The sequence below is a fragment of the Tauraco erythrolophus genome, chromosome 8, assembly GCF_009769465.1.
Source record: "Tauraco erythrolophus isolate bTauEry1 chromosome 8, bTauEry1.pri, whole genome shotgun sequence".
NCBI lineage: Eukaryota > Metazoa > Chordata > Aves > Musophagiformes > Musophagidae > Tauraco > Tauraco erythrolophus.
Window position 1 is genome coordinate 8,983,658 of NC_141472.1, and position 10,463 is coordinate 8,994,120.

The window sequence follows — 10,463 nt, forward strand, 5'->3', positions numbered from 1 at the left end:
CATAAGGTCTCTGTCAGCTCATCCTCCGACCCCAGGCGAAGCTCCACGCACTCCTGCCGGTTGCTGACGTAGAGAGCGACACCCTCTCCTCGTCTCCCCTTCCTGTCCTTTCTAAAAAGCTTATACCCCTCCATGTTGACACTCCAGTCATAGGAGTCATCCCACCACGTCTCCGTGATGCCAATAAGGTCGTAGCCCTGCTCATGTACACGCATCTCCAGCTCATCCTGTTTATTTCCCATGCTGCGTGCGTTGGTGTACATACACTTCAGCTGGGCCCCCAACAAAGCCGACTCGCTGGCTGGAGCGACAGGGGTTCTCTTGGACGGCAGTGTAAGTTCATTTGAACATACCTGCGATCCTTCCTCAGCCTCTGGACCCTCGGTGCTGGCACTGGTGCCATGCTGACAGCGGTGGGCTGAACCGTGCTCCCCCTCCCCCAGCAATACTAGTTTAAAGCTCTTTGGACAAGTCTGGCAAGCCTTTGTCCAAGCACCTTCTTCCCCTTCTCGGTTAGGTGCACGCCATCTGCCCCTAGCAACCCAGGCTTCTCAAAAATCACCCCGTGGTCAAAATACCCAAAGCCCTGGCTGTAGCACCAGTCCCTGAGCCATGAGTTAACCTGCCAGATACGTTTGGCCCTTGCAGGTCCCTGCCCCTCGACTGGGAGCACTGACGAGAACGCTACCTGTGCCCCAGAGTCCTTGACTGTTGCACTCAGGGCCCTGAAGTCCCTTTTGATGTTTTTCAGGCTGCTGACAGCTGTATCACTGGCACCCACATGAAACACCAGTAGTGGGTAGTAATCTGTGGGCCGTATGAGGCCAGATATTCTCTCGGCAACATCCCTGATACGAGCCCTCGGGAGACAGCATACCTCTCGAGACAGCGCATCGGGTCGGCAGATGGGTGCCTCCGTACCTCTCAGGAGGGAGTCACCCACTACCACCACGCGCCTTTTTTTCTTGGTGGCGCTAGTTACCACACTTGTCGGTTGGGCTGCCTCGTCTTTCTCCAGTGCCTCCCCCGAGGTGCTAGGTTTTACTTCTTCAGTAATAGTTCAACGTAAATAGTTCAAAGTAAAGCCATAGCAAATGCAAGCTAAGTGATAAGTGACAAAATATCCATGATTATGGAATAAAACAAAAATTAAAAAACCCCACATGATCAATGTAAGAGCAGTGCGCTTCCAAAAGGCATAATCTGATTTGCTCTTAGCTAGCCAGAAAAAGGGTGTTGGAAGTGCAGCTACGTAAGACACCAAAAAACAGTGCTTAAATGTATAGAAGAAAGATAAGAGCATGCGGGACATGCATGGGATGCGTGTTCAGTGAAAGGGCCTTCTGGATTGCTAAGAATGAAGCTGGTTGTTCTTATTAAACCGTTTGCCGTAGCTGTTCTACTGTTGCAGCTGTATCAAGCATCCTCAGGTTGAAGTCCAAGCTATCCCTTTTACAACCTCAAAACTGGAAGCAGCCTTTAAATACTTAAAAGATTAGCATTTCAGCCACACTATAATTGTGGCGTTTGCGATTTGACAGGCTAGGCCGTAAGACTAAGTCTCTGGATTCTCCCTCTGTGTAAGCAGTCCTTTGACTGCGGTTGCCTCAATTAATAGTATCCTTTGGATAAACGGAACAGTGTCTATTTATAACAGGATGTGTTTGTCTTGGAACTTCAGATACTGTTTGCTTGAAATATCTTTTGCATTGAATGCTCTTCCTGTTAGCCCTTTGAAAAACACGGTGCAAAAAATAAAAAAGGCAAATACACCAGTGAGCTTTGGCAGCACCAAAGCCCATACCCAGGTAGGGCAAGCTCAGTAGCACAGTGGAGAGGTGTTTACATCACAGTACTGCTACTGGCTCATCATCTCATAGTATGGATCTGCCTTTAGGAAAATTCGAATTTTACTTGGAAAACCTGAGATCGTTTAGTAACTATTGCCAGGAAGTTTATTCTATTTCTCAGCATTACTCAGCATTTCTCAGCTGGGTTGCGGATGGAGCACAAGGGTTGTTGAGGGGTTGGTTACTGTGGAAACATCTGAGCATCATCAGGGGGCTCCAGGTACCTCGTCATGGACCCAACTCAAATGCCTCTATATGAACGCCTGCAGCTTGGGCAATAAACCCAAGGAGCTGGAGATGCTTGTGAGCCTGCAGCGCTATGACCTGATCAGCATCACAGAGACATGGTGGAATGACTCCTGCGATTGGTGTCTTGGACTAGAGGGGTATAAACTGTTCAGGAAGGACAGGCAGGGGAGACGAGGAGGGGGTGTTGCCCTCTATGTCAACAAATAGCTAGAATGCATGGACCTCCACCTGGCAAGTGATGACGAAAGAACCGAGTGCCTGTGGGCCAGGGTGAAAGGAAGGGTAGGAAACTTTATAGTGGGAGTGTGCTACAGACCACCCAATCAGGAGGACCAAGTGGATGAGGCCCTACATAGGCAGATAGGAGTTGTCGCTCATTCAAAAGCGCTGGTCCTCATGGGGGATTTTAACCACCCTGATATCAGTTGGAAAAACAACACGGCGGGGAGCAAGCAATCCAGGGGATTCCTGGAATGCATTAACGATAACTTCTTTATCCAAGTGATAGAGGAACCAACGAGGAGAGGTGCCATGTTAGACCTCGTTTTTGTCAATAGAGAAGGGCTGGTAGGTAATGTTGAACTCGTGGGTAACCTTGGCTGCAGTGACCATGAGATGGTGGAGTTTGAGATCCTAAGGGCGGCTAAGAGGGGGAAGCTCAGCAAGCTTGAAACCCTCGATTTCAGAAGAGCTGACTTTCACTGCTTCAGGAACCTCCTTGGTAGTGTGCCATGGGATAAATCCCTGGAAGGACTAGGAGCCCAAGATTGCTGGTTGACTTTCAAGGATCATCTCCTCCAAGTTCAAAGGCACTGCATCCCTAAAAGGAAGAAATCAGGCAAAAACACCAGGAGACCTCTATGGATAAACAAAGAACTCCTGGCTAAAATCAAATACAAAAGGGGATTACACAAAGCATGGAAGCAGGGACGGGTAACCTGGGATGAGTACAAGGAAGTTGCTCATGTACTCAGAGACCAGGTTAGAAAAGCTAAGGCCCTGACAGAGTCAAATCTGGCCAGCGATATTAGAAATAACAGAAAAGGGTTTTATAGGTATGTGAGAGAAAAAAGGAAAATGAGAGAGAATGTGGAGCCTCTCCGGAAGGATACGGGTGACCTGGTTGCTGAGGACATGGAGAAGGCTGAAATATTCAACAACTTTTTTGCCTCAGTCTTCACTGGCAACCACTTGAACCACACCACCCAAATCACAGAGGATGCTGGCTGGGTCTGGGAGAGTGAAGAACCACCCAGGGTAGGAGTAGATCAGGTCTGGGAACACCTAGAGAACCTGAAGGTGCACAAGTCCATGGGACCTGATGAGATACATCCACGGGTCCTGAAGGAACTGGCGGCTGAAGTTGCTAGGCCACTAGTCATCATATTTGAGAGGTCCTGGCAGTCTGGTGAGGTTCCTACAGATTGGAAAAGGGCGAACATAACCTCCATCTTTAAAAAAAGGGACCAAGGACAACCCAGGAAACTACAGACCAGTCAGCCTTACCTTTGTGCCAGGTAAAATCATGGAACAGATTCTCCTGGAAGCACAGTTCGTTCATTTGCAGTAGAGCAAGTATGATTTTATTTGCCTCTTTGGTGAATTTAACCTGTCAATTTGAGTGCACAGGGAGCGATTCAGAGCAATCCTCTGAGATGTGGTTGAGCACTATACTTCTTGTTGGACTGCTTCTCAGATAAGGGATACCGAATGTAGGAGATACTTACTGTTAATAACAATGCCCATGACTTAACTGAAGTGTAATTTAATTTAAAGTGTAAATGTAATAAATTCTTTGCGCATATAGCCCTAATCTTTCCTGCTTGTAAATCGTGTTGAATTTTACTCAGGAACAACATGGTACAGGTCAAGCTTGTTTGTTTTTCTGTCAACCTATGTATATGAATATTCAGCATTTATTCTATAATATTTTCTTCATTTTTATATACATACTGTATTTCTTTTGTTGTACAGGTTACATCCTTTAAAAAGTTAACCACTAGGACTTATTAAAAATCAGCTGACCAAATAATATAAATGTTATGTGAATTCGCTCTGAAGTATCCTTTTGGTTTATCTGCCTATAGATAAGCTCAAATTTAGATGTTTTTAGAAAGAGTCTAATCCTCCAGAAATCACTTTCCTTTTTATTAACTTTGTCTTATTTTGTTGCAGGAGGGGTTCAAAATGGGATTAACTCTTGAAGGCACGGTATTTTGTCTTGACCCACTAGACAGCAGGTGCTGATGCCAAGAAAGTAAATGTGAAATTTCTACGCAGTGGTTTTTTGTTTTTTTCTTAAGTTCCGAAGACTTATTCACAGATATTATCCATGTGCCAAAAATTGCTTTTTTCAACATGTAAACTCTTGTGAGGTTTGCTTCTGTAAAAATCCAACTTAGTTCCGGTCTTTCCCTGTACAAATGTAAAAAGCTGTATTTGTTTATGAAGTATGAATTAGATTATGCTGTTGTCTTAACTTTCTCTCACATTTTGGCCTGAGTTTATTGTGCTTTATGACTCCTAGCCTGGAGAAGTTATTCGGAAAGCTCACACATACCTCTCTCTGTTTGCAGACGTGCAAGCATGATTTTTACATAATACTTTATCTGGCAGCATTTTGAAATTATGTTTTTAAGCCATTGTTTAATATTCAAGCAGTAAAATGATTAATATCTAGTACAAAAAGTTCAAATTGCAGTGAAAAAGCAGAAAATACTAACCATTAATATGTGCTTAAAAGGTAAATCTGAATGCTGTGTAATTGATTTCCATCACTGTGTATGGTTACTATGCTGTATATATGTTGTTATTAGTTTATAAAATCCAGAAGATTTTTGGTTTCTTAATTCACGTCTTAGAAACTAACACATTGTTAGTGTGCTGATTAGTGTTTAATGAGCATAGAAGAACTGCTAAATTGCAGAATGGACGAAGCAACTGCCCTTTGTTTTGATATTTTATAGCTGAAGTGTAAAGTATGTAATTTGGAATTCATTACATGATAACCTTAACATTAAAAGAAGATTATGGTCTTGCATTCACTTAGGAATTTACATAATTTTGTGTATAAGCAGGCAATCCATTTACTGGGCTCGATTCTGTAAGTTACTTTCCACACCTGAGTGTTTACAGTCAGGCTCTGCTGAGTCTTTTTTTCCACTGTCTGCATTAGTGTTGTATGTCTTACTATAAGTTTGAAGCTTGCTGCAAGAGTTCAATATAAGTTAGTAAGTCCTTCTTACCCACTGGTTGTTCACGTTACAGAAATAACTGCACATCAAAATTCTCAGCTGCTAGTAAGTTGAGCACTGACCTGTCTATGCATACTCTTCATTAATCTTTAGCATAAGCAATAAAATACCATCTTAAACCTATCTCAGAAAATAATCGTCATCAGTGTTTTGATGCCCAAACTCCGCATTAGTTCAATTCAAAAACTTTAAAAACTCTAGTATTTTCCCCTCCAAACACACAGATGTGGAAAACAACTAAATTTCAGATTTTTAAAATATATTTTCTTTCATTTTTCATGAGAGGTTTTTTGTGATACTTAATGGTTTTGTCCTTAATGGTTACAGTTTACACCAAAAATGCATTTTACAAATTCATCATCATGTATATACTTTTATGCCTTGTTCAACAAAGTACTTCTGCATATACCTTTAAAGTCCAGTGAAATGAATGAGATTATTCCTTTGCTGAGTTTGACGTATGCTCATGTACCTTGTTGAATGGGAGCCTTAATGTTCTACATTACATTAGTCTTCCTCTCTCTTAATCTGTGTTCAACATTCATATAGAGAATTATATATAAATATATATATTAAAATATATATAAAATCACTAACAAATAGAATAGTATATGTTTCATAAAGAAAAGTCTTTATAATTTTGTTTGTCATATAGTATTTTGGAATTTGTATAATGAGGATGTTTAGTAGCCATAGGAATGGCCTTTTTTAACAAATAGAATTTGTATTTTTATTGTACTTTAAAAAGCTTTACATAATAAGCATCTATTTAGTGGTCATTTATTATCAATGGTAACACTAAGATAATATTTGCACATTTTAAGAAACCTTTTTCGTTACTGATTTTTATGATAGTGGACTGCAAATGGCATGGTTAAATATTGCATACCTGGTCAATCCATACAAAAATACTTAAATCAACACAACAGTGCATTTTTAATGAAAAGGTTATGTGATCCGATTGGAAATTGTATTTCTATGTAATCTCAAATGTCTGTTTAATTTTTGCCTAAAATAAATGTTTTTAAATAAATTGCATCCTAGAATACAACGTTCATTCAGTAAAATGGCCAGTGGCAGGGGGGCGGGGAGGTGCTTAAGTATTGGGCAGGACCTGCCACGAAGAATGGTTTAGTGCTGAAATGCATCAAAATCACCTTATATGCTGGAAAGAATCTGATCTCAGCCAGCGTAGAATAACTCCAATGTTCGACCTTTATTGTTGAGTTTGATCTAATCTGTAATCAGCAGAGAAAAATCTTGTCCTGTGTGCAGCTACCTAGTACTAGTAATTAGGGAGTAACTCTCTCCACAGCATTTCCTGGATTTAATGGACTCCTTTTTATTGCCTTTTTTTTTTTCATACTTAGCACTAAATTTACTTAGCTAATAAATTACTCTCATGGTGATTTAAGGAGTAAAGGATGTACATGAAGTCCTTCTGAATCCTAGAAAGCAACCTTTGTTAAACCAGCTGTGTGTTGCAGCATATGGTGTTGATGCTTTTGAGAAAACTAGTTTTAAACCATCTGATAATTACTTGCGTTGCAAAATTCCTCTTCAGGCTGATACCCAAAGCCCATCTGACCTCTGCCATTTGTGGAAATGGGGCTTGGACAGTTTATGGGAACGGACACTCCCAGGGCTAGCGACTGAGGGGTATCTGCGATCTCCTGTCAACTATAAACATGAACAATTATTTCTCAGAACACATCTCCGTGTTGCCAGTAGTATCAGTGCTCTGTTATGGATAGTGTGATGACACCATCTACTAAATCTTCAGACTATTACTTTAAAAATATACATTTGAGAGCAGTACAAGGTGTCTAGGCGATTGCTATTGCTCTGTTTAGAGTAAATGGGAGCGCTCCCATTTCTCAGAACAATTTTGTCTCTGGAATCTGTCTCATTACAAATTCCGACTCGTTCAATTGTGTATTAAAAGCATAGTCTTTAAGCTTTTTTTAAAAAAAAAATGGCTTGATAGCTAGTTTGAACTGAGAATGTGAAGAGATTATGCTAATTTTATGACCTGACAGACGCTTTTAAGAAGAGAGTAACGTCCTCTACTAGATTAGAAATACGTGGCTAAATGAGTCAGGAACAAGATATTTTTTGGACTTGTAGATTTGTCCTGCAACAAAAATCAAAGGAAGAACCAGTGCGACTGTGTGCTCCCAGATTTGTACACACTTTTTTCTTCCTTTTGAATATCTTTTCTTCTTTCTTCAACTGTGATCACGCTGCTGATCATGTGAACTGTGACTATATCACTTGGTGGATGTGTAATACTAGATTTTGGTTCCACTTATCAGCTGCCCAGCTGCTCTGCCCAAGCTGTATTAACACCTAGAAGCAAGATTCCTCACTTTCTATTCCTTCTTTTGTGTAATACGGACTGTTTTTCTCTTCCTACCTGCTTATTACACTGTACCTGAGGAACTGAGGTGCTTAGGGTAGAATTCTTCTTAAGTCAAATGAGCCAGTGTGGTGAGTTTGTTTCTCCTTTTAACCTTTGATAAAAACTTAGCATCATTTTAGGATGTTCATAAGCTTAACCCCTTGTCTTCGCTTCTAAGTGGCTGTCTTTTGTCCTTCCATGTGACAGATGTGATTTGCGCTAAGTGTATTGTTGGTCAAATCGCTCAAATTGGCAAAGATCAAATCCTTCATGTGGCAAAAGGGATTATATTTCATTTTGGCTTCGCTTACGGAAAGGAAGAAAGGAAAAAGAAAATTCTCACCCTTGCAGAAGTAAGCGTGGTTGTGTAATCCCAGAGGTGATTCAACGTGCCAAGGAATGGAGCTGGCTCTGAGACTTCATTATGATGATTAATTTTCAATTTGTGGAACTAAGCACAGTCTCATTCTCACTGAGCAATTCTGCTTCACAAAAAGAGTCCCTTCTGCAAAGGAAGCATGCCACTGCCCAAGAAATCTCTAGTCAAACATTTGGAGCTCCTGTTTTCATTATATTTCATCCGTCTCTAGAGATCGTCACCCTTTGGACACCCTCTTAAGACAAGGTTTCAACTTTCTTAATTTGACACTGAGTTTTTCTTGCTTTTAAAATCAGAGGATTCAGAGAATCATAGAATGGTTAGGGTTGGAAGGGATCTCAAAGATCATCTAGTTCCAACGCCCCTGCCGTGGGCAGGGAAACCCTCCGCTACACCAGGCTGCCCAAAGCCTCGTCCAACCTGACCTTGAACACTTCCAGGGATGGGGCATCTACAACTTCTCATTCAGAAGTCAATCTTTAAAAAAAAAATATATATATATATTTTATATATATATAAAGAATTCTGAATAACCGGCCAAATGTTTTAAAATGTAACCAAAAATACCTGCTAGTAGGTGTTCAGCTAAAAGCAAGCAAGCTTTGGTATGTAATTAGCCCATGTTTTCTCCCACCATTTTAAGACACACTCTTTACGAGAGACTGAGACATACATTGCGATGTCAGCTGGTGAAAAGTACATAGCAGTTCTCATCAACAAAATAGAGAATAAGATTTCAGGTACATAGAATCATAGAATGGTTAGGGTTGGAAGGGACCTCAAAGATCATCTAGTTCCAAACCCCCTGCCATGGGCAGAGAAATCCTCCACTACAACAGGTTGCCCAACGCCTCATCCAACCTGGCCTTGAACACCTCCAGGGATGGGGCATCCACAACTTCTCTGGGCAACCTGTTCCACTGCCTCATCACCCTCAATGCAAAAAATTTCTTCCTTATATCTAATCTAAATCTACCCTCTTTCAGTTTAAAGCCATTGCCCCTTGTGCTATCACTACACGCCCTTGTCAAAAGTCCCTCTCCAGCTTTCCTGTAGGCCCCCTTTAAGTACTGGAAAGCTGCTATGAGATCACCCCAGAGCCTTCTCTTCTCCAGGCTGAACAGCCCCAACTCTCTCAGCCTGTCTTCATAGCAGAGGTGCTCCAGCCCTCGGATCATCTTCGTGACCTTCCTCTGGACTCGCTCCAATAGCTCCATGTCCTTCTTATGTTGGGGACTCCAGAACACAGTACTCCAGGTGGGGTCTCACGAGAGCTGAGTGGAGAGACAGAATCACTTCCCTCAACCTGCTGGCCACACTTCTTTTGATACAGCCCAGGATATGGTTGGCTTTCTGGTCTGCCAGTGCACATTGCCGGCTCATGTTGAGCTTCTCATCCACCAGCACTCCCAAGTCCTTTTCTGTCGCGGACTGCCTGTGTCTTCTTCCAATGGGTCGCAACCAAACGGCTGTTGCGACCACAACGTATTCCACAATCAGAAGGCTCTTCTAAACTCACTGCTATCTTAGTCCGACAGAGAGCTCCAACTCACGCTCTCCAGGGGCTCCTGCCACTCCAAACTCCAGGAGGGAAATGCCCCACTCCCTCCTGGGAGTGCCCCACCTTTAAGCCTCCATGGGTCACGTGATCTCCAGCCAATCAACGTGACTCAGCACCTGTCTTGATGAGGCACAGGTGCTTCCCATGTAGCAGCCAGGAAACTTCCCCGACAATTCCCCCTTTTCTTTTAAAAAAAAAAAAAAAAATTGCTTCGCAGCCTTTAGGGGTTTCCAACGTTTCAATTCCATTTTCCGTCGCCGTTTGTCAAACACCTTGGGACCAGGTCATGGGGAAGTCGTTTTCATATTTTCTTATCATACCACGTTGGCGGTGGATATATCCATTGTTCTGACGACGATGGATACATCCACCCTGGCTGCTCTGGCTGCTTCTCTGGTTGCTTTAGCATTCCCTCTGCGGTCTTTTCTGGACTGGTCTGCGGCTGTTGCAGCGTTCCGGCAAAGGGCTTGCCTGGACCATAAGACATCTGTGCATACTTTCTCTTTCTGCTGCTTCCCGGCCGGCCATTAGATTTGCAGTTTTTGGCGAGATGACCTATTCTCCCACAAATATAACATCTTTGTTTGGTTAGAGCCGTGGCCAATGTGGTCATCTCGCTTTTTACGGGCCCGACTTTCGCACAAGCAATCACCATTTCTTCTAGGGAGGGGTCCCCCGGCAATACTTCAATGACTCTCCGGCAATCGGGGTTGGCATTGTCCTTTGCCAACTGTTTTGTCAACAGTGCCCGTAGTCTACTGTCAAATAT

General features: G+C 42.4%; 1 protein-coding gene across 1 annotated transcript in view; it reads left to right on the forward strand.

Moving 5' to 3' along the window:
- GULP1 (GULP PTB domain containing engulfment adaptor 1) overlaps positions 1-4,346 on the forward strand; it is a 108,459-nt gene extending 104,113 nt beyond the window's left edge. The window contains exon 12 of the mRNA XM_086615870.1: positions 4,275-4,346. Coding sequence (XP_086471996.1) covers positions 4,275-4,346 — 72 coding nt within the window. The remainder of the gene's footprint in view (positions 1-4,274) is intronic.
- The last annotated feature ends 6,117 nt before the right edge of the window (positions 4,347-10,463 follow it).